We start from the raw sequence: 25,008 nt of genomic DNA on the forward strand, positions 1-25,008 counted from the left end.
AAAGATGGGAATTGGAGGATGTGCATAAATTGTAAGGCCATGTTCCTATCATATTCTCCAAAATAGACTTGAAATTGGTGTTGCAATCAAAATTGAGACGGCGAACCAAAAATTAAACTTGGAAAAAATAGAGTTTGGAGTCGCCACTATAGTTTATTCTGGAAAACTACGCAAAAGCCAAAAAGATAAAACAAGGTCTACAAAAATCTAGATTTTGGGTCCAAGATTCGATTACGCGTGGGGAAGGTATTAGCACCCCACAGTCTGTCCTAAGATGGTACCTTTAATTAAACGTGCAAAAGCATGTGGTTTTTCAAAATATTTATATTCCCCAAAAATAATAATAAAAGAATGTACAAAAGAAACAAAAATATTTTTTTTTATTTTTGGCCCCGACAAGGATTAATCCTCACTCCTACGTATCTCCATTCATAATGGAAAATCAGGGATCACGTAGTTCCTAATGAAAAACCTATTTGAGAAAAGATTTCATTTTCATTTGGTCAACCCAACAAGAATTGACATTGCTCTTATGTATTCCCATTCATAATGGGAAATCATGGATCACGTAGTTCTTAATAAAAAATTATTTGAGAAATTATTTAATTTTTATTTGATGAACCTAACAAGAATTGACCTCACTCCTACGTATTTCCATTCATAATGGAAAATTAGGGATCACGTAGTTCTTATTGAAAAAACTATTTGGAAAATTATTTGAATTTTTTTTATAATTTTAAAAACCTTTTTATTTAACGCGAGCGGCTGGACAAACATTGAAAATAAATTTTCTTTTTTAATCTTTTATTTTTCATTTTTTCATTTTTTTAATCTTTTATAATTTTATATTTTTTAAACTTATTTGAAAGAGGATATGGATGTCACTATGACGCGAGCAACCAGACAGATATCAAGGATAAACAAAGAAAACTATTTTTAATTTTTAGATCCTTATATATTTTTAGAAAAATAATGAAATTTTAAAATAGGTATCACGCGACGCGAGCGGTTGGACAGACACTATGAAATGGGAAAACTATTTTTTATGATTTAAAAAAATGATAATTGGAAAAGATAAATCAAAAGATAGAAGAAATTGGCATTGACGTACCTTCAAAATTTTTCATATCTCTTCTGTTATATCAATCTCACCCTCTCATTATGTACATTACAACTCCCTTTTCTCTCTTCTTTTTTCTTGCCTCCTCTTTTAAGATTTTTGTTTTTTTCAAAGATAGGTAAAAAGGAGATGTGTTTGTGTGGGTGGTAATGAGAAAGAAAGAGAAAGTGTAGAGAATACTTTCCTTTTTATTTTCATCCTTTTTCATATGACAAACTGTGTATTTATATCCACACACTACAATATCAATGTAATCCTAGCCTTTATTGTAATGAACAAAATAAGGAATTGGTCATTATAGCAGCACATTACGGGAATCAAATCATAGCAAATCAAAGCACAATATCAATTATTATCAGTAATATTGATTCTAATCATTAGAAGAATATTGCTTCTAATTATTAGAATCATATTAGTATTTTCTCTATCAAGAACAAATGGTAGAAAAACAAAGAGTAAGGACGAAAATATGTTGGGTTGTCATGCTCATGAGTGGGCTCTTCTTTCTTCTTATGTTTTTTCTTTTTCTTTTTTTTTTCATCTCTCTCTTTTTTATTTTTTGCTAAAATATAAGTTTGAAAATTTTTGAAAAAAAAATTATTTCACCTTTTTATTGACCACTAACTAAAAAACATTTTTTATTTTTTTGTTTTTTAATTTATCTTCTTTGAAAATAAATGTATTCATCTGGACAAAATTGGGTGTTGACAAGTGGTTATAATCAAATAAGGATTAAAGAGGGACATGAATGGAAGACCACATTCAAGACTAAGTTTGGATTGTAATAGTGGCTAGTCATGCCTTTTGTCTTGACCAATGAACCCAGTACCTTCATGAGTGATGACAAACCCCTAGCCAATGGACTAATCACAAGAAGTATGGCAAAAAACATTCAAGAAAGGTTGAATTCATCTATGAAAGGTATTACCATTTCCACTACACACTACCAGAAAAACGTTAATTATCGACGGTCAGAATCCATCAATAATAGCCATAATCCGTCGGTAATGATGTTTTACCGACGGACTTCCGACGGCAAAATATCCATCGGTAAAATGCTCGTCGGTAATCATTTACCGACGGATTGTTAAAATCCGCCGACAATTACCGACGAAAATATCCGTTGTCCTTTCTGCCGGTTATTTCTAACGGATCTGTCCGTCGATTTCAACAATCCGTCGGTAAATGATTACCGACGAGCAGTTTACTGACGGATATTTTGCCGTCAGAAGTCCGTCGGTAAAACATCATTACCGGATTATGGCTATTATCGATGAATTCTGACCGTCGATAATTATCGACGGACATATCCGTCGGTAATGACATGGACTCCACGAATGGATTTACCGATGGATCTGTCCGTCAGTAATTCCATCTGTAAGAACGTGTAATTCCGTCGGTAAGATAAAAATTTGGTCTGGGTTGGTTTGTTTTTAGACATTCCACAATACCTGCATATACAAAATTCCAATACAGACAAATTCAGCAGTCCAACATTCCACTATATCAAATATTGTATCATTATCAAACTCCATGACAATATATATCAAATGACAGAGTAAATTGTTCATAAAATAGAGAAAATAATATGTATCACAGGAAAGTTTGTCAAATATTACGTAATCATAATTAGTACCAAGAAGGACTAATAGTACATAAGTTTATTAAGTAAATTTTGAACAAAGTTTTTCTTAAGAACATGAAAAGCTAATAATCTTCATAATCAGGAGAAGATTCTTCATTTAGGTTATCGTCTTCTTCATTATTTTGTTGCTGAGAATGGGGTGGAGGGATTTCAAGGTTTGGTTGAGTAGGGTTTGGCTGTTGTGGTTGTGGCTGTGGTTGTGGCTATGGCTGTAGCTGCTGAAGACGAGCCTGAGCATCAGGAGGGAGATATTGCAGGACTAGTGATAGAAAGGATCGAAACTCAGACCTCAATTGCTCATTTTCCTCTAGGCTGTGTGACAGTTGCTGCTTAATATTAGTGAGGTCCTTAGTATTAGAAGAGGAAGAAGTTGGTACTTGGTTCAAGCTTTCATTTAGACCTGTATATTTTGAAACAAGTTGACCAGCCCCATAAAGTCTTCCTTTCTTTTTCCCTCCTACTGTCTCAACCCAACACCTAGTCCTGATATTCTCGTCCTGTGTAGGATCAACAGAGGACTGCTCTTGTGTTCCATCAGCACATGAGGAAACCTCAGATCTAACTTGAGAAAGCCTAGTCTAAAATTCTTCCTGTAAGTAAAGAATGAACAATTATTATTCTGTGGTGGGATACATTTAAGAGTAAATAATATTGAACAGTAAAAGAGACTTACATTTGTTTTCCTAGACCTCTCATCCACATACTCGCCAGTACCCTTCCGGATATGTGTCTGCTGAAAGACTTCATCAAGAAACACATGGCGTCCCAACTCACGTGCCTGCAACAAAATGTTATAGAGTTAGATTTCATTTGGTTTCAAACTTTAAAAATGTAGTTCAAATGTGACAAATACAAACAGTTAATGTGTTTACCATACGAAGGGCATGCTCGTAAGTGGTAATGGATCCACCTGTGTGTAGGGTCCCACCTGTTTCAGAAGCCCTATTCTTTTTTGCTGTAATACATTTGGTCCGATAACTTGGAGAACTCCAATGTTCTAGCAGCCTTGTCCACACATCATTAGGAATCCATTATGGCCTTTCTCTAGCCGTTCTAGCATCTCTAAACATCTCAGATAGACGATGGGAAGCTCTGCTGTTGAAATTTCTCTTAATGGCAATTTCATGCTCTGGTGCCCACTGAACTCTCCTCTATAACACAATTTAAACATATAAAACATTATAAGTATATTAAACATGGAATAGTAGTTAACAACTTAATTTACCTATATAATAAGTTAGAACACGTTACCTTGAAATGTTGCCAGAAAATTTCCTTGTCTTTTTCAGGTATTGATCCCCATGATGGCCAAGGATTAAGAAATTGTTGCTTGATTGTCTTTGTGATAGCCTGTGAAGCAACTCTAGATGGAACAAACCTACAATTCATGGAAAATTGTCAGAAAATGAAAGAATTACATAATATAAACAATGAGAATAATTGAATTTAAATATTACCCTCGACCGACAGGTTCAATCATTGGGCGGTCCTACAGAGAAGGGTCAGGTTCTGCATCTAAATCAGCATCAACCATAGGCTGTGGGGCAACTATATCACCTGCAACTGGGGATGGTGCCAACTGCTGACCAACGGTAGAAGATGGGCCACCAATGGAGGCTGGGGATGGTACAATATGAGGTGATGGGGATGCTCCAATGTCTGTGGAAGGGGTATGTAACCCAGTGTGTGGAGTTGAGAAAGATGAGGATGGTATACGGAAGGGTGGTACAACAAGGGTATGCAACCCTGTGGGTGGAGGTTGAGAAAAGGAGGACGACATATGAATCGTCGGGATAGATGTTGGGTTATGTAACCCTGTGGTGGAGGTGGGGAAGATAAAGATGGCATATGTAAGCCCGGGGTAGGGGTGATGGGTCTGACTGGAATCCGAAGCACATAATTATTACATCTCTTTCTTGTTTTTGCAATACCTTTCCCCTTGTCAACTGGGGGTGGTCGAGGTGGATCTCCCGATGACATGGTATATAGGATCTAAGTGTCAAACAAATTAAGATGGTGTATAATAACAAACAAATATACCAACTTAATAACTATTCATTACACATATTACATAACTTGAAGTACAACAACAAAAAGTTCTAATGAAATGAAAAAAAAAACAAACATATTAAAAAGATAAGTACTAAAACAAAAAAGACAAAGTTATTCATTATCATCACTTTCACCCTCATCGTCGTCCTCCTCTTCCTCCACTTCTTCTTCTTCAGTTTCATTTTCTTCATCTAGATATTCCTCCTCTTCTTCTTCTTCTTCATCTTCTTCTTCTTCCTCCTCCTGTTGTTCCAACTCTTCATCATGACCTTCTATGTGATGAAATCCCGATACACGTTCTACTTCAATTACTTCGTTCACATGGGACATTTCATCAACTTGGTAAGGGATATCATCTTCCACCTCATTTGATTCAATGCGACCTCTCGGCTTTGTTTTAATTGTAACACACCAACCACAATTGTCTTTTTGAGATGGTGGATATTGTACATAATATACTTGTCTAACATTGTATGCTAAAATAAATGGATCAAATGGTTGGTACCTTGAAGTCATGTGAATGTCCACAATGTTATATTTAGGATCTACTCTTGTACCTTTTCTTGAGGGATCAAACCATTCACAAAAAAAGTACAACTTTTTCGATTTATTAGAAGTATTGTACTCTAGTTCATATATTCTATGAATGATCCCATAAAAATCATCTTCACCTCCTTCAGTAAGGCCCTTCACATGAACACCACTATTTATAGTCTTTTTCCCTTTGCTCCATGCGTTAGTATGGAACTTGTACCCATTCACGAAGTATGTGTGCCATTCTTTGACACATTTCATTGGCCAATTTGACAAATCCCTTAGGTCTTGGTTTCTAACACTTAATGGCTCGTTATAAACCTACAAGTATAGAAAGATAGATGTAAAATTATGATACATTAAAATCCATTTGTTGCATAATTAATGGTACAATACATACTTGATATTGAAACCATTCAGGAAACTCTGAATGAATACGAGCAGAAGCACTGCTCTCAGGTATTTGCAAGCCCGTAAGGAATGAGCTGGTGAAAAAAGATTGCAATGGTAAATTAATTATAGGCTTACATATAAATGACCACAAATTTGTTAAAAAAGGAGGATATAACTTACTCAAGATATGGTTTGACTTCAGTGCAATTGATTAACACATGAACATGAGCAGATTTGAACTCGGCATCAGTTAGCCAATGAATCGATTCTCGCCCTGCATGTCGACCTTGTTGCTGAAAAACAGACAACGTTGACACATCTCTTTGACCTTCAACTTCATTCCTCCAATTGCGTGGTGACAACATGAAGTTGTTGAAGTAATGAGAACAAAAGTATGTTGTCTCACGGTGTAAATAAGATGCACAAATAGAACCTTCAACTCTTGCTTTATTTTGTATTGATCATTTTGAATCACCCATGAATCTATACAAATAAAAAAATACATCATGATGAAAAAAATTGGTGACAAAATTAATTATAAATATGAATAGGGAGGTCCTTTAGTACCTTTCAAAAGGATACATCCATCTGTATTGCACTCGTCCACCCAACAATGCTTCTTGGGGGAGATGAATAGGGAGATGTTCCATGGAATCAAATAATCCAGGAGGGAATATTCTCTCTAATTTGCAGAGAATAATTGGAATATTTTCCTCCATTCTTCTTAGGGATTCCTCTTTTAATGTTGCAGAGCACAAATCTTTGAAAAAGTGGCTAATTTCAGTAAGAGGATTTAAAACATGAATGGGCAAAACACTAAATGCAATAGGAAGTAATGACTCCATGAATACATGGCAATCATGAATTTTCATTCCATGGATTCTTCCCTTTTCAACATCAGCACATCTAGCCAAGTTGGAACTATAACCATCTGGCATCTTAAGTTCCTTTATCCACCGACAAACTCATTTAGCTTCATCTAGAGTTAAAGTGTAATTCGCTTTAGGCTTTAATATTTTCCCATTATCTTGAACCTTCAACTCCAAGTCTTTTCACTTGCAATACAATCCTAAATCCCTTCTTGCCTTCTCATTGTCTTTTGTCTTTCCCATCACATTCATAACAGTATTGAATATGTTCTCAAAGAAATTTTTTTCTATGTGCATTACATCAAGATTATGTCTTAACAAATTATCTTTCCAATATGGAAGATCCCAAAAAATGCTTCTTTTTGTCCAATTATGCCATTCTCCACATCCATCTATCCGTGTTACACCGTTTTCAGTGACTTTTGGAAAATGTTTCACTCTTCTCCAAACTTGTAATGGTGTTAACCTAGGAGGTGGCCCATCTGTTTCAACTTGCCCTTTTCGAAAGGCTTTAATATTTCTCCTAAAAGGATGGTCATTAGGTAAGAACCTACGATGTGAGTCAAACTAACAACTTTTGCGACCATAATTTAACGTGAATGACTTATTGTGCTCCATGCAATGCAGACAAGCTAATCTACCATGTGTGCCCCAACCAGATAACATCCCATAAGCAGGGAAGTCATTAATAGTCCACATCAAACATGCCCTTATCATAAAATTTTGTTTCCTTGAAACATCATAGGTCAAGATACCAACCCACAACTTCTTCAAATCATCAATTAAAGGCTCCAAGTAAACATCAATAGAGGCCTTTGGATTGGATGGCCCTGGTATAAGACAACTCAAAAAAATATAAGGCTTTGACATGCACATTTCAGGAGGAAGATTGTATGGAGTAGCAATCACGGGCCAACAAGAATATGGTGAAGATGAAGCCTGAATGTAAGGGTTAAATCCATCTGAACATAGACCAAGTCGCACATTGCATGGATCAGACGCAAAGGTAGGATGTTTACGATCAAAGTGCTTCCAGGCTTCACCATTAGATGGGTGGCGTAACATGCCTTGGCTTTGGTTTTCATGATGCCAAGTCATATGTGGCGCGGTTTGCATAGGAGCAAACATTCTTTGTAATCTTGGGATTATAGGCAAATAGAACATTGACTTAACTGCAATTGGTTTTTTGCGCCTTGATCCCTGATGAAGTGGATGATATCTTGGTTTGTGACAAAATTTACATTCAAGCAATGCTGCATCTCTTTTTCCATTATCATTGTCATAAAAGAGCATACAACCACTCACACAACAATCAATCTTCTTAGCCTCCAATCCCAACTTTGATACTAACCTCTTAGCGTCATAAAAACTTTTTGGCAAGCTCATATTTGGTGGTATGAGATCTAACAAAAGTTTTGGTGAAAGCCGCTAAGCATTGGTTAGGAATATTCCAATTAGACTTATAAGATAGAAGTCTAACACATACTGACAATTTAGAGTCTCTTGCCCCTTCAAATAAAGGTTGATTTGCCTCCGCCAACAAATTATAAAACCTTTGTGTGGATTCATTAGGACACTCTTCTAAGTTAGTGTCGTTAGGTTGTTGGTTTGATTGAAATTGACATAAAGCGTTATTGACCATCTCTTCCATGTCGCACAATTGCTCCATTTCAGCAGTATGTACACCCTATCTAGGGAGAAAATTATCACCTTCATTTAAATCAACAACTGGCATATCTTCACCATGTAATGTCCAAATCCAATAATTTGGTATGAGCCCTTTTTTATAAAGGTAAACTTTTACAATCTCATCTGTCAAAATCCTTGTACAGTCACACTTAATGCAGGGGCATCTAATCCCACCTTCAAGTTCAAAATATCTAGACTGTCTTACTACTCGAACAAACTCTTCAATGCCTAAGACAAAAGACTCCTTCAATCCCCTTCTACCACTATAACAACGATCATACATCCATGAACGATTCAAAGGAGGTTCACCCATGTTCTATACCACAATAAATGGTTTAAATTAGATTCTAATGGGGAGAATTCAAATAAAGTAGAGACATATATGTCCTCGTGTATTGCTTAAGATCATGACATTGTCGAGATATATCTCACTCATTAAGTAAGATATCCAAATACTAACCAAGATACAATGTCCTAATTGGAATGCAAGTCCCATGACTATGCAGACCAATTTAGCTAAAATTCTTTTTGTTCTTGTCTTTAGTAGTCTATTTTTATGTTTTACAGTCAAATTTTGATTTCTTTGTTTTTTTGAGTAATTGACTTTATTTTAAGGAACATTTTACCATTTAAAACATTGTTAGACACTTACTTTACATTTTCATTGACTACATTAATATAGTTCATTGACTACTTAAATCAGCAGCATGATAATACTTAGCAAGAATCACATCAGGTGAAAATAAATTATACCTCACAAAAGGTACTAGGCAACCTTTTAGGGAAATCCTTCCTTGCTACTATGATTTACCTCCAGATCCACCTTCACCCTTTCCTCCCCTATCATAGTGCATAAATAAATAATATTCTTCATGAAAATGAATATATCAAAACAAACATAACATCTACCCAAATAAACAAGCATAAGTTATGGTTAGTTGAATCTGTTATACAATTTGCAAATAACTTCATTATTTTTTAATTGAATTAGTGTGACTAAATTGTGTGGCCTATTTTTATGCAGGAAAAGTAAACCAAGGACAAAAAAAATAACAAAAACAAAAAAAAAAAATGTTGTAACTTGGCTGAAAAGCTTAAAAGTTGACTTTTTGCCTTTTTCCTCTAATCTGAAATCTATGATGCGAAATTGGTATAAACAGGACCAAGCACCTACTCAACAACGTTAAAATGACTAAAGGATCCTAAGGAACAACTCAAAACTGAAATCCTACCTAAAACTCAAAATTTCACTACCTAAAACCTCTAAAGACACCCTAAAAGTAGGCTAAAACTAAGTTTATGCTAAAGCATGGGTAGAACTACCACTAAAGTACCTAAACAGGGTTAAAATGATGTAAGAAAACTTAATCCTAAGTCACAAACTATCTCCTAAATGATTTACCAAAAATCACTACCTAAAACCAAGACTAGTCTACAAAATTGACCCTTTTGTGTATGCATGTACTAAGCTAACCTATGGAAGTCTAATCTAACTATCCTAACATGTTTCTAATGGCAAAATATGAATAGAAAACAACTCAAACTGCTAAAACTTACTACAACTCAAAATCTAGCTACCTAAGACCTAAAACTACCACTAAACTATGCTAAAACTCCAAAAATTTAGAAATTAAGTAAACTAGTGCATATAACTCTTATAGAACTACTTGGACAACTTCCAATAACCAAAAGAAAGGTTGAGAACATATGAGAACTCAGAATTAACAAACTAATTCGAATTTGCCTAGTAAAAACCCAAAAAATGAACTAAAAATGGTCAAAATGAGCTAAGACATCCCAAATCAGCAAAGGAAATATGAAGCAATGGAACAAACACCTTCTAATTGGTAAATGAATGATGAAAACTGATGTAAAAGACTGGAATAACATGCTGTACGAAAATTGATGTGTGGAGACCCAAACTTTAACAATTCCACATAAAAAATGTGCATCAAACAAGCATTACAATAAAATTCGTATAAATAGCACCAAGCACCTACTCAACAAAGTTAAAATGACTAAACGATCCTAAGGAACAACTCAAAACTGAAATCCTACCTAAAACTCAAAATTTCACTACCTAAAACCTCTAAAAACACCCTAAAAGTAGGCTAAAACTAAGTTTATGCTAAAGCATGGGTAGAACTACCACTAAAGTACCTAGACAAGGTTAAAATGACGTAAGAAAACTTAATCCTAAGTCACAAACTATCTCCTAAATGATTTACCAAAAATCACTACCTAAAACCAAGACTAGTCTACAAAATTGACCCTTTTGTGTATGCATGTACTAAGCTAACCTGTGGAAGTCTAATCTAACTATCCTAACATGTTTCTAATGGCAAAATATGAATAGAAAATAGCTCAAACTGCTAAAACTTACTACAACTCAAAATCTAGCTACCTAAGACCTAAAACTACCACTAAACTATGCTAAAACTCCAAAAATTTAGAAATTAAGTAAACTAGTGCACATATCTCTTATAGAACTACTTGGACAACTTCCAATTACCAAAATAAAGGCTGAGAACAGATGAGAACTTAGAATTAAAAAGCTAATTCGAATTTGCCTTGTAAAAACCCAAAAAAATGAACTAGAAATGGTGAAAATGAGCTAAGAAATCCCAAATCAACAAAGGAAATATGAAGCAATGGAACAAACACCTTCTAATTAGTAAATGAATGATGAAAACTGATGTAAAAGACTGTAATAACATGGTGCACGAAAATTGATGTGTGGAGACCCAAACTTGTATGACTTAGTTTATGCATAACTAGTCTACTTAAAAAATTTTGTTTATGCTTTTTTGTCATTGAATTATAGTGATTAACTTGTGTGGCATTTTTTGATGCAGAAATATTGAACAAAGGGCAAAAAAACTTACAAAAAGAATGGCAAAACATGCACTAAATTGGTTGAAAATTTGGTATCTTGACCATGATTTGACCTTTTCATATTCAATTGACCCAAAGAAAAAAGAAGTCTCAAGATTTGGGAAATTTTAAGCAAAAATTTGGGTTACATGACAGTAATGTAAAAAGGATATGGGTTAATGAAACAATGCAAAAGTTTGGGTTATCTATTCATGATATCTATTCCAAACCATAATTGTGAAAAGTTAATGTGTCTACACTAAAATACCATCATCAGATTCATGATATCTATTCATGGAGGCATCACCAAAACCAAGGTCACGGTCGACGAACGCGGTGGCCGACGAGAAGACAGTGCCGCTCCGACGTGGAACCCAGCCGAGCTTCGAACGTGGAACTCAGACCCACGATGGCAGCGGAGAGGCGACAGCAGCGGCGAGGCGACGACAGTGGCTAGGTGACGACAGCGCAATGGCGACGTCGGTGAGCAGCGGCAGCGCAATTGGCGTGGTGAATTTGGGGGAGAGAGGCGACGGTGGAACTCCAACCCACGGTGGCAGCAGAGAGACGATGACACCGGCGAGGTAATGGCAAAGCAATGGTGATTTCTGTGAGAGCGGTAGTGGCGTGGTGATTTCTGTGAGAGAGGCGACGAGGAAGTTTCTGAATTTGGGGAAAAAGAAGGTGAGGTGCGATTTCATAATACCACGCACTTTACCGAAGGATATAATCCGTCGGTAAGTACGCGACTCCATCGGGGCTAATTTCACATAGACATTACCGACGGATGAATTCGTCGGAAACTGGGTTCATAATTCCATACAATCATTACCGACGGATTAATCCGTCAGTAATGTTAATCATGGGTGTTCATCGGTAATTCCGTCGGTAAATGGCAATTACCGACAGTTATATATCCGTCGGTATTAATCTGTCGCTAAATATGATATTTCTTGTAGTGACATACATACCCACACCAAGATCTATCTTCCACATTCCTCCATTGCTTTTACGCATGACATCATCTTGTACTCATCTTCTTGCTTGGATCTTTTTGGCTTGAGGAGGAAGCCATCTTTTGGTATTAAGAGCATTGGTACTACAAGAGCTAAGTACCTTGGTCCTTGATGGGATAAGCTCCTCCAAGTCATATGACTCACCCCAAGCGGAGACTTCAAAATGGATAGTGGTTTGAGGAAGTAATAATGGTGGAAATATGGTGCACATATGGTGGTTTTGATGTGATAAGATGATGGTTCCTCCTCCAAGCTCTATTATCAAGAAAGGGGAAAAGGCTATGGTGGTGTTTGGTGTGCTCTTAAGAGAGGTTGGGCCAACTTAAGAAGGGTGTATAGAGGAAACCTAGAAGGGTTACTCTAAATTGTAAACCCTAATAATTTAACTTGGAGACGAAGGAAAAATTCACTTCATTAGGAGCATGACACATGTCAAAAGCACATGTCATACAAAAGAGAGCAACTTGGAGACCACTGTAGCTAAGGGCCCACAAGCTTATAAAATGTTTGTGCTTCAAGCTAGGGTTTTTACCTTAGACCCATATGTCTCCTTAGGGCTCATCTCCTCTAGACACAAAAACCTACATTATTTTTGGGCCCATTGTTTAGGCCATGTTTTAAAAATAAATTATAAAATTAATAGAAGTAGTTTTGAGTCATAATTGATCTAGCTTTTGCAATTGGTTCCATTCAAGCACAATTACAAAAGTCTAGACCAAGTTTGCATCTAGCCTTAGCCATGAGTTGCACATTTAGCACATGTGTTAAATGAGGAAAGTGTGACATGCCACATGGCATGTGATCCAATTTTTGCGGATCTTAGATATAGATCTAGAAACATGTGCTTCACATGGTCACCTTGCATTTGCATTTCATTTATTCTTGTGTTTAGTTTTCATTTTAGGATATGTTATCTACTATAAATGAGAGACTCCACACTCTTTGTAAGGTTACTCTTGAATTGTTAATGCAAATACATGTTGAGATCACTCCATGACTTGTATTTTTGAGAGTCCAAATTGCTAGAGCATTCTCCTAGATGTCTCCTCTAGCCCTCCTCCCTGAGTTGGCCTAACCTCTTAGGAACATTGACCAAACCACTTCTACTACTACTACATCTCCAACCTTCGGTGCTTCATCCATTTTGCTGCAAGGAAGCTTCAATCAACCATCAAATTCAACCATGGAGCTTCATTATGTGGTATCTAAAGCCATTTCAAGCCATCTCCATTGCGGTTTGAGGTAAGCGTTCGATCCATGCTTCAATTTCTGTCATGTTCATCATTTGTTTTGATTGTCTTGTTGTTTTCCATCGTTTTTTTGTTATGCACTTGGTTAGTGATTCAAATCCATCTTCTACTTGAATCAATCAGTGCATATCATAGGATTTCCATTGGTTTTCAAATCTGCAGCTTTCTTCATTTCAAATTGAGTTATGCTTCATTTTAATCGGTGAAATCTTGTTTGTTTGGTTTCAATTTTTGTTAGAGTATCTATACATGTGTAAGTCATGTATTTTGTTAATTGTCATCTTTCCATGTGTTTTTACCATTTTAATTGATTGAAACACTTTGGATATTGGCATACAAGCAAAAGTGCTGACAATTCACTTATTGAAAAGCAATATGTCTTGAAGCCAATGCAATGCCACTTTTCACCGTATGGATCATCCTTGAAGTCTCTTACATGTTCCATAAGGTATCATGCTTGACTTTAGTTCTTAATCAAGTTCATACTACTTCCATACACAAAAACATTTCGCTTCCCGAACGCAACCTGTGTTGAGCTCTCTGAATTTCTCATTTCACTACACAACTACTCTCTGTGTTTGAATTTCTTTGAGCAATTGGATGCATCAATTTTAGTTTTTATTTTTGACTCTGAAAGCTAAGAGATAGAAAAAGTTTTCAAAAAAAGAATCACTGAAATTCAATGTTTCACTATTGCACATTTCTTTGTTTGATTTATCATAAACTATTGGCTAGTCTAAAATGAGTTCTGATTTTTGCCTCTTTTAGCTAACATCTAGACGAAAAAGATAAATAAAAATAAATGAAAAATGTTGAAGAAAATAAAATGAAAAATCCGTGAATTAGAGGCTATGTTCTGCGTTTTCTATACTAGCAATGAGTGATAAATCAAACTTAAGTGCATTTTGGAGCTGTTTTAGTCCTAATTCGATTCCCTTATCTTGGGTTCAAAGTGAAGGATTAAACAAGTTCGATAGTTGTGATTTCAATTTGTTGCTATTTTAAATTTGTTATTCTCATTCTAGTGCAATTCATAGGTTCTATTTGATGTGTTGGCCTTTGTTGAATACTTTTAATTTTGATGCTTATCATTCTTGGCTATTCTTTCCATCTTGTACCATTCAACTCTATTTGGTTTAGTTTCCATTGTGTTTGTAACCTTTTTGTTGCTTTATCCTTGGCTACTTTTGGGTGTGGTGTGGATTGTGGTGTAGTAGGTTTTTACTAAGGTTTACCAAACTTGGTGGTAGCATCTTGGAGGGTGAAAAATCTACTAGAAGCTTCAAGCTAAAGGATTCTCAAAGTGCCTATCCAAATCACATACCAAAGGAGAGGGATAGTAAACACCAAGAGAGTGCAAACACCCAAGAAACACTACAAAAATAGTATACATTTGTAGGGGTTAAAATTACAAATTGTGCGGTTAAAAACCGCCACAAATGAAATTTCTGACGATTTAAAAAACCGTCAAAATTACATATGTCAAAAACAGTTTTTGATAGAAAAATTTTAACCGCTGGTATTACTGTCAGAAAAGAAAACAAAATTACTGACGGTTAAAAACCGCTACAAAATTTACGTTTATTTTATTATATCATATTTTGATGGTTAAAATCGTCACAAAATACATTATATTTTGACGGTTAAAAGCCGCTACAAAATACATCATATTTTGACAGTAAAAAACCACCACAAAATACATCATATAAAAACCGCCACAAAATATATTATTTTTTACAATTAAAACCATTACAAAATATATAATTTTTCTTGTTAAAAACCACTACAAAAGATTTTATTTTTAATTGTTAAAAAGCGCCACAAAATATTTTTTTTTACGATTAAAAACTGCCCCAAAATATTTAATGTTTTAGCAATTAAAAATCACAAAAACAATCTTTAAAATATTTTTTAAACTATAAATTGTCTACACAAGTTCTAATGGACTAAAAATGACAAAAAAAATTACTCAAAAATAAACTCCTACCAAGACTTCTAAAATTGACTACTTAAACCTCAAAAGCTCTACTATAATGGTTAAGAATTTGCAATTACACTAAACTTACCTAAAAAACCGTGAAGAGACTATCCTAACTAGTTTAAAATGATAAAATCTAACTGTGAAACACCTCAATTTACAAAAACAACTTAAACGATTAAAATACTAACCAATATGACAAATACTTTGAAATTCTTTATTATTGTTATCATAACAAGCAAGGAGGAAGGCACTAGACATGTCACTATTTCATTTTAATCCCTCTATATGAAAAATGATTACAAGAGAAAGGATTACAATAACAATGTATCTAAACCAAAAAAGATATAAGAGTTGACAAACAAGTCTAGATGTAGCTCAACACAAATCTAAATGATAACTTTTGGAAACCTTTACAATAACTTTCCTTTTTGGGTTCCACTCCTCATCATTGTACAAAATTTGTCATGGTTGATTCTACCATCCTGCGAAACCACAAAATTCAATGTTAGCTATGGAACTAGAATACATAATGAGTAATAATACTTTCATATGCAAATTTTTTTGTATAGGTACAAATAAAGTTCACTCTTTTTATGATTAGTTTACCTTTAAACGGTGTTGTCAAACAAATGTAATGTGTGTCAAAGTATAGGCTTACTTATCAGTGTCAACTTTAGATATAATTTCCCTGATTGTGGCCTTGTCACCCATACCATTCTCCTTCATGGTTGTTTCCAGTTCATCTCTTGTGATATACCTATGATGGAATCAAACGAAGAAACCAGGGTACATGTGTCATCTTCAAATTCTAAATAGAGACATTCATTCATTAATTAATGAAATGATTGGTAATGAATGTGCTATTTGGTTTAGGAAGAAATAGGATTTATTGTATATGATCTTCTTCATGTCTAAAAACTGAATCCAATAATCCAAAGATTAATATGGAAAACAAGGACTTCAAAAACCAAAGAACTAAGTCTGAGAATGCATACTAAGGAAAAATATTACTTCCATAATGTGACAAATTGAAGAACAAATTCAAATTCATAATAGATGGACTTACATGTTTCCGCCTTTATCAAAATATTGGAAAGCCGCATAAAGATTCTCGTTTCTCTCAAACATGTATCTGTGCATTGAAAAGTTGCTCCAATTTTCTAGCTTCCTAGCATAGAAGATACAAAAAAAACAACTTCAGCAACACTCTGACTTTTCTAAATGAAGAAAAGTTATAAAAAGAATAAAATATAAATCATAAACAATTAAACATACAAGATAACTTCTATTTTGTAAACAAAGATTTCATTACGATGGAAGACAAAAATATAATTGAAAGAAGGGATCTCAAAACTGAAGAAATCGAGGCTGATAAACCAAAAAGAAAGGGGTTCATAAAATGAAACATCCAATGCATGTAGATGAGTACTTCTCTTTTTGCACCTCAATCATAACACAAGAATTTTAATACAAATGAAAATGAAGACAAGTATTAGAGGCACAAAAAATACAAAGTCTTTAAGAATTTTAGTTTACTCCTTTAATTTAGGTTGAAAAATAAATACACTGCACACAACCATTCAGCACAACCTGCTTTCTTTCCTCTTTTTGGATGAGCTTAGAATTTTTCTTGCTAGACACAACCTGCTTTCTTTCCATTGGATCTGCATCAAAGCATGTGCAAGCAATGTGTAAATAAACATATGGTAGAAAGAAAAATGAAATGCCAGCACAGTTGTGATTAGGAAAATAATAAAGAGAAACAACTGATTTTTTGTCCAATTATATATGTTGTCAACATTCGAAATAGTTGTCTAATTATATAATCAGTTACCTAAAATCATATTTGTTGGATTAAATCGTGATTCTAAATGATATCTAGCTTTGCTATCTCTTTCTCATCTAGCAAAACCATAAAAATATTTGTCTTTCAATCTTATTATATATTCTATAAGAGATTACATTAAATTATAAGAGAGTACCTTTTCTTCAGCCCTTGCTTTTTGTCTTGCCTTCACTACAACAATTTATAGTTTAGACCACACTAAAATAGACAACGGCTAAATAAATGTAGTCTAAACATATAATAAACAACATTTTTATAAATTATGTATAAATATCATGAAAGTCCACGATTATATAATTGTTGCTTTAAATTATGTGGGCAAAACTAATAAAAATGTGGTCTAAAAACATATGTAAGGTATAAAATCAACATGTAAAACTGTTGTCTATTGTGAGAATTTTAAGCAACGGTTTTAAAAATATTATCATACTAAAAACCGTTGTCTATTACCTATAGCTACACTCACCTATACCACGCCTAAAAAATTGTGGTCTAATCTTTAGACCACGGTTTTTATAATTTATATCATAATTTTATGCCGTTGTCTAAAGTGATTTTTGTTGTAGTGCTTGCGTGTAGCATTCAAACTCATTATCTTTTCTTTCACAACTTGCATTGTTTCTAATATTTTGAGGCCTTCTATTTCACATATTATCTAACTTGAGTTTTCTTTTGCTGGCCAGTTTTACACTAAGATATTACTAACTAGTTTTAGTTTTTAATTCTGATTTTTAGTTCTATTTGGTTTCTTATTTTTCAGGCACTTATTATAAATAAATAAAGCCACGTTGGTTCTACTTTCTTTCTTTACCTACTTAGTTTTTATTTTTCAGCTTTACCTTATTATTTGTCCTATTAGTTTGATAATCATAGGTAGTGTTCTAGAATTTAGCTTTACTTAGTAGTTGTATTCTTACTCTTCGCATGTAGAAATAGTTGATTAGGATTTTAATTCTCTATTTTCAGTTTTGGCTTTAATCTGTTTGTTATACTAAGCTTTCATAGGTTTAAGTAGTAGAAATTTTAGTAAGGTGTTATTTTGTGAATTTAATTTTCTCTTGAGCGTTCATGAATTGATTTAGACTTGCGTAGATATGGATATAATATTTTATAAACCATTGGAGTAGAATTAAGAGTAGAGATAGTTTAGAATTTACTAATGTACGATTCTCATTTTTATTTATTTTTTAATAAAGTTTGATTTTCATATGCAAGTTTTATATTTCTTTGATATTTTTAGCTTTCATCATGGATTTTAACTTCCTTTAATTGTTTTAAACTTGCATGAGTAGTGTCAAATTAAGATTTTTATGTTTAGCATTAGTAATCTTTGATTTTATGTTGTTTTGGTGGTCTGCTACAGATTTTATTAATAGGATTTTTAGTTAAAGTGCATCTTTTAGAAATTGAGTTTTCCATTTTTTTACTATTTTGGATTTGTTAAGTAAATACTTTAATTTTATGGCACAAAGAAGTAGATTTAGTTGTTTTAATAGCTTGTTCATATTAGGATTCTAGAGTTAGACAAATTTTAGTGCATAGGTTAATTTTTGAAATCTGCATAATTTTCATTAATTTTATTTATTCTAGTCTCTTTTTGTTGTTTAAAACTTGTAGGAATTAGTTTAGTTGGTTTTTAATGGCTACTTTTAGGATTAGCAAATTTCATGTCCTGTTTTTACTAGTTTTAGCTTGTTTTCTAGGTTTACATAGTGGTATTACATTTCTAGGTTTAAAACATCACCTTGCATTTTGTATGTAGCTAGTCCAAATGGAAAGAGAGAAGCATGCTCACTTTTCTGTTTCTTGCACTTCTCTTCTTTGTTGGAACAACAGAGATCATTCCCTATTTCCATGTCATTACACTCCATTGCACAATCTGCACACACATATTTTAGCATATCACATTCAGGTTTCAGCAGGAATGAGATCATGGCAAGCATCACAATATATTATGTGAACCAAAAGCAAGCCAAGAACCTTAGGGGTTATGCAATGCTTGTAAGACCCGGGAAAAATTAAATAGTTATTTAATTAATTATTTAATTAGGACGGGTAGCGAGAACATTTAAAGCAATAAATGCGAGGAGCTATGACGTGGAAGAGTACTAGCTCAAGTGGTTGAGAGTACTTTATTGTCTGTGAGGACTTGGGTTCGAGTCCTATGTGTGCCACTTGGATGTTATTTAAATTATGTGTTTTTGTGTGCTTATATATTGAACTCGTATGGATCATGATAAACTCTTAAAATTGTAGGATTTAGCATGAAATAAGGATTGGTTGAATGGTTTGGCCTTGGTGTGGTATGTGCAGGAGTGTGGGTTCAAACCTTGGTGAGAACTAAATAATTCCTTTTTGCCAAATTTTTCTTGTGCATGAATGTGGAAGGGTTAGAAACTTAGCAGCCAAGGAGGGGTAACCTAAGGGCTGGAAAACAGAGGGTTAATTAAGCAAATTGGTTAACCTTTGTATCATTTTTATTTAAAAATTCGTGTAAGCCACTAAAGGAGCAATTAAGGGAGAGAGATAGTGAGAGCAAGGGTTAAAAGAGAGGAAATAGCATTGAGGGTTCGTGGTGCTCATAGGCAGAGGCTTTTTCCGAGAATTGGGACTGATAAAGTAAGGTAGTGAGGCTGAAAAACGCAAAGGTTGGAGTGGAAAGCAAGGGCTAGGGAGGTTTGGTGAAGGGATAAGCACACCTACTCGAATTTAGCAAGGAATCCAGGTTAGGGGAGTTGCTTACTGTGTTTTGATTCGTGATCGATTTATTATGTACTGTCTTGTATAATTGCATGAATTCCTTCTCTTTTTGACGCTGCTTTTCTGAAAATTCTGGGTTCTGCCCAGAAACCGCCTGGCGGGCATGCATGTGCCGCCAGGCGGCACGTTAATTTTGTTCCCAGTTTTGGATTTCTGGTATGAACTGCCTGGCGGTGAGTCCAGGACCGCCAGGCGATGCATGACGATTATCACTATTTCCCTGTGTCGTTGCGAATTTTGTGAAATCATGAATTCTCCATTGTTTCCCGATGTTCTGCGATTGCATATAGTGATTGTAATTTTGACTGTTTGGGTGTTGCGAATTAATTGGAGGACGGACAGAGAGGGTTTGTGATTGAGATCAAAAGGTCGTTCTGAATTTGATGTGTTGATTAGAAGTGGTTGTAGTATCGGGTATAATATAATTCGATGATGATTCTAGTAATTCATGTGGGAAGTGCTATATACGTGTTATATTCAATTGTAATTGGGTGTTTGATCAAGTTCTGGAGAAATTAATGGACTGTGCAAGTATGGAAATTAGGGAGCTATTTCAAGTTCTGATGTACCGCCTGGCGGCGTAATGGTGGCCGCTAGGCGCCAGTGAGTGGTTTGGGACTGTTGGGGTCTCTGGGGCAGTGGCGGAGTGAAAGGTGAAGGGTGAACTCGTAATGGGGCAAAATCCAGTATGATTGGAGGGTAAGGGTGGAGGAAGTGAGAATTCGTGATATTGTAGGTACGCCAATGTGCAGGAAGGGAATTAAGATATAAAGAGGCCATTAGGTACTGGAAATTTTGGTGGTAAAGGATAACCCGCTGTAAGCAAATGATGACAGGGGAAAAATACCCAAGTTAGGTAGCGAATGGTGTACCTTGGATATGTGGCAATGAAACTAACAAATTAGCTAAGATAAGTCTGTATGTCCAATGTGATGATAGGACCATCCTGTTAGGGTGAAGTGAGCTGAATGCAAAGGATGAGGTTAATCTCTTAAAAATTATTGAATTATTACTTTAGAGGAGAGGTCTTAGTGAATCAAAAGTCGAGGATGAAACGTCTCAAGAATGAGATATAGGAAAGTAAAATGATAGCGGGATGATTGTAAAGTCAATAGGTTTTGATAGAACCAATGAGTAATATCCCTTAGAGCCATTTTGAATGCAGAATCAACTGAATTGAGTGCCAAAACCAGCTGCAGAATGCTTCTGGTATGGCGCCTAGCGGTCTACTAATAACCGCCAGGCGATAGGTTTATTGTGAGGAAGCCCTGCACTGAGTGGCGCCTGGCGGCACGGTGTGCTCCGCCAGGCGGTGACGAGAAAACAGTGGCTCTGAAAGGCGCTGGCGCCTGGTGGTGAGTGAATACCGCCAGGCGGTCTGGAACAAATTCGCCTGGCGGCGTGTGGGCCGGGCCAGGCAGAAACGCTGTTGTTCTTTGCATTCTGGTGTGTTGTTTTTAACTGACAATGATGCTTTGCTTGGATCGGGAGATGTTGTGCCATGAGCGGGTAGGTTCATGGGTGGTGTGACATGTGATGATATGAGCGGGGAGGTTCATATCAAGTTACTCTCACGTGAGGATACGAGCGAGGTAGGTTCGTATGTTCCGTGCTCACGTTGAGAGATGCCACGTGCGGGGAGGTACGGGGGCTGGTGGATCACATGTGTTGGACTACGAGCGGGTAGGTCCGTAGAGCAGGACTACGAGCGGGGAGGTTCGTAGAGGCAGGACCACGAGCGGGCAGGTTCGTGTGAGCATCAGATTCCCGAGTCCAAGGCTAACAAATTGTATGATTTGAAGACTGATAAGTCTTGGGGTTAAGGTCTTGGCTAAGAATTATATATATAATGAATAAGATGGGTATATGATGTATTTGGTGTTCTATATGTTGTTATTTTATTTTCTCAGCTCACCCTTTCTGTTTGTGTGTGGCGATGATCGTGTAATTCGTTACACGGGAGCAGATGTTGATACAGGTGGTGCTGAGGATACTCAGATGGCGGAGTGAGGGCTAGCATGGGAGTAGTGCTAGGGTTTTGCTAAATTGTAATTTATGTTTTAAATACAAATTTTGGTAACTTGTAACCTGTTATGAATTCAGTTATGAGTTTTGGCGCGCTATCTTAATAAATTGAAATTATCCCGCGTTGGGATTTTTATCGAGATGGCTATTAATGCAATTATTTATTTTAATATTTATTTTTAAGTAATATTCCCTAGGGATGTTACAATGCTCAATCATTGAGTTTTTCTTAAAAAAAAATTTAACTATGTCATATACCGATAAGCCAAATGAAATTGTGTGTGGCACTTACCTCTTATCATAGCTTTTAGAAGGAAATATAGTATAACCTACTCTTTTAGGATCCACACTTTTCAATGTCTGTAAATGATTTCATAGTTAATCAATAACAAACAATTATGAACAGTAAATTTGTTCATTTTTAAAACCGTCGTGCTTGAAAAGCATAGGTGTTGGTAGCACCTAGTATATTCCAAAAAACCATGTTTTCTTTTTCTTTCCATCATTTGTCTCCCTTCTCGAAAGCCAAAAAGCATTGACTAATTCTAAAACCAACAGATGTTGATGTAGAACTAATTATATACTTCAAAATATGTAGACATTTATCCATTTCAATATTGATTTTGCAAAACATTTTAACATTGTCTTTCCCTTCACCTTGTTTTCATTCAAACTTCATCCATCATCATGTTACCAATGCAGGAAACATTATACCTGGAAAGCATAGAGGAAAGGGAAAGTGGAGCCACGCCTCCAATAATACAGACAGTGAGAGCAACATTGACATTTTGGGTGAAAGAATAGATAAATTGTGAAGAGATTGAAAAAAATGAGGAAATTGTCGTTTCTGATTTACTCCACCACCAATTGTTCGATTGTCAATAATCTGTGTAGGAAAATGATGTTGTAATATTAAAAACCATCCATTCCATACAATGATGTTTAACACATACCATCATGTTTCTTCTTCAAACTCCTAGCAAAATAGCAAGCATACAATCACAAAAGCCACTCCAATTGCCCATCCTAATATTATAGCCATTATCTTACCTACATTGTGAAGATATCATATGCAAACATGGTTGAGTAAATAGGGCATTAGACTGTCCATAAACCAAGGAAATCAAGTAGGTGCAATGATACTCTATAAGCTTATGCAGTTATAGCAGTGAGAGCATAATATAGGAAAACTCAAATTTCGATGGATGCTATATTCATATAAGGATTACCTTGTACCAAGTCAAGGGTTGATTTATAGGTAAATCAGATTGTGAATTCCACTATCCAGCACTTCCACTTGATGGACCTAAATCTTCATATTTAAGGCCAACCTGAATTTACAAAAATATAGATGGTGTATTTTGTCTATGCATGACTTCATTAAAGAAAGGAAAACTGAAGTCCAATTTACTAGTTCAGTTGTATCTGTTCAGTTAATTGAACAAAACACAACATGGAAAAGAAAATAACTGGCTTTAGTTAATCTAAGACTAACTTGATATGTCCACTGTTGGAAGGAGAGATCAATTGTGCTTCCATTCTTCAAACCTTTCAATATCATTGGACCAGTGATCCCAACACCCCATGTGTCAAAAAAAGCTTCATAGTTCTGAAGCACGAAAGGTTTGCATTATTTGATGTAGTAAGAGAACATGTTTGATGATAAAGTGAAAGGATATGAGGAGGGATTAACAAGCCAATGCATATATAAACCAATATTGCCTCAGCCTTCTATTCTTATATACAACATAAGAAGTAAAGCCAAACCTGAAGTCCCATTGTTAAGCTCAGGAGATCAATTATGTTCTTCCCAGTCACTAGTTTGATGGGGATGTCTACTGCAACCTTAGCTTTGTTACTGTTGCCAGTTCCACTCCATGAAAAAGTTATCCATAATATCACATATAAGTATTATTGGATAGATCAAGGAATATTTTGCGATGTAGTGAAATAAAAGCATGTAGAGTCATGACCAAGGGACTCAATGTGAAGGACAGTTTGAGAACCAGCATCATCTTCAATACCAATACTGCAGAAAAATATTGAAGTGTTACGTTTTATAGTGAAAGGCAAGTCCGAAAAAAGACTCCTTAGCCTTAAAGGCATACTATATACCTTAACGAGTACCACAAATAATCACTTTTATCAGTGGTTGTATTTATTTGCTCCAGTAATCCAAATTTGGAGAATGAATCATCCTTTGAAATGCCAACGGGTTCACTAATCCAACTCCATCCAGAGCCAGAGCCAACTTCTTCCTTTAAGGATTTAGTTGTGAAGCTTGAAATCATAGATGCAGAAATCCTAGCATTCTTTTCAACCAAAATGGTAACAATTTTGTAAAATTTGACTACCTGAGAGATAACAAAAAACAATATATACACACACGTTGATATCGCTGTCGTTAGGCGATCAAATTACCACTACTTTAGCAACTTCAGTATTGCCAGTTAGTAGTGAACAAAATAGTTAGGGTTAAGATAACCCTGAGTCGTCTCACAACGAATACGAAATTGATCTCAAATATTTGATTCTTAAAAATGCAATTAAAACTAGCAACTATAGAAATAGGGGGATTTTGATGTGCAAAGAAAATGACACGGAAGATTGTAAACACAATAATAGTAAATAGGTCAATTCCACTGCTTTTTCTAAATAAGATTCTTCATTGGTTCTCTAGAGATTTTTGTTAAATTAATTATTGTTGTTGTTTTACAAATCAATCAATGTAAAGACGCAATTCATTTGTTGGCATCCTCACTTTTAATCAAAGTACAGTGTCAATTAAAAGTGAAAATTGTTAGATTGTCCATAGTAAATTCAATCAAAGTACAGTCTCAATTAATTTTACTATGCCTAATCATGTCTATTCCTTTGTTTCTTTACCAAATAGAAAACTTAATTAATCAAAGTAAAGTCTTGACTAATTTTAGTTAAAGTAATTACCTCGAATC

At 35.0% G+C, this 25,008-nt stretch overlaps 1 protein-coding gene across 1 annotated transcript; it reads right to left on the minus strand.

The window, feature by feature from the left end:
• Positions 1–16,077: 16,077 nt before the first annotated feature.
• On the minus strand, positions 16,078–24,345 carry LOC114184569 (beta-galactosidase 8-like). The gene is made up of 7 exons (XM_028071875.1): positions 24,170–24,345; positions 23,994–24,083; positions 23,822–23,912; positions 23,550–23,663; positions 22,347–22,414; positions 16,490–16,591; positions 16,078–16,180 (listed from the first exon to the last, which is right to left on the minus strand). The coding sequence occupies exons 1-7, from the start codon at positions 24,343–24,345 to the stop codon at positions 16,078–16,080; spliced, it is 744 nt and encodes a 247-aa protein (XP_027927676.1).
• Between the last annotated feature and the right edge of the window lie 663 nt (positions 24,346–25,008).

This window comes from Vigna unguiculata, chromosome 5, assembly GCF_004118075.2.
Source record: "Vigna unguiculata cultivar IT97K-499-35 chromosome 5, ASM411807v1, whole genome shotgun sequence".
In the NCBI taxonomy this organism is placed as follows: Eukaryota; Viridiplantae; Streptophyta; class Magnoliopsida; order Fabales; family Fabaceae; genus Vigna; species Vigna unguiculata.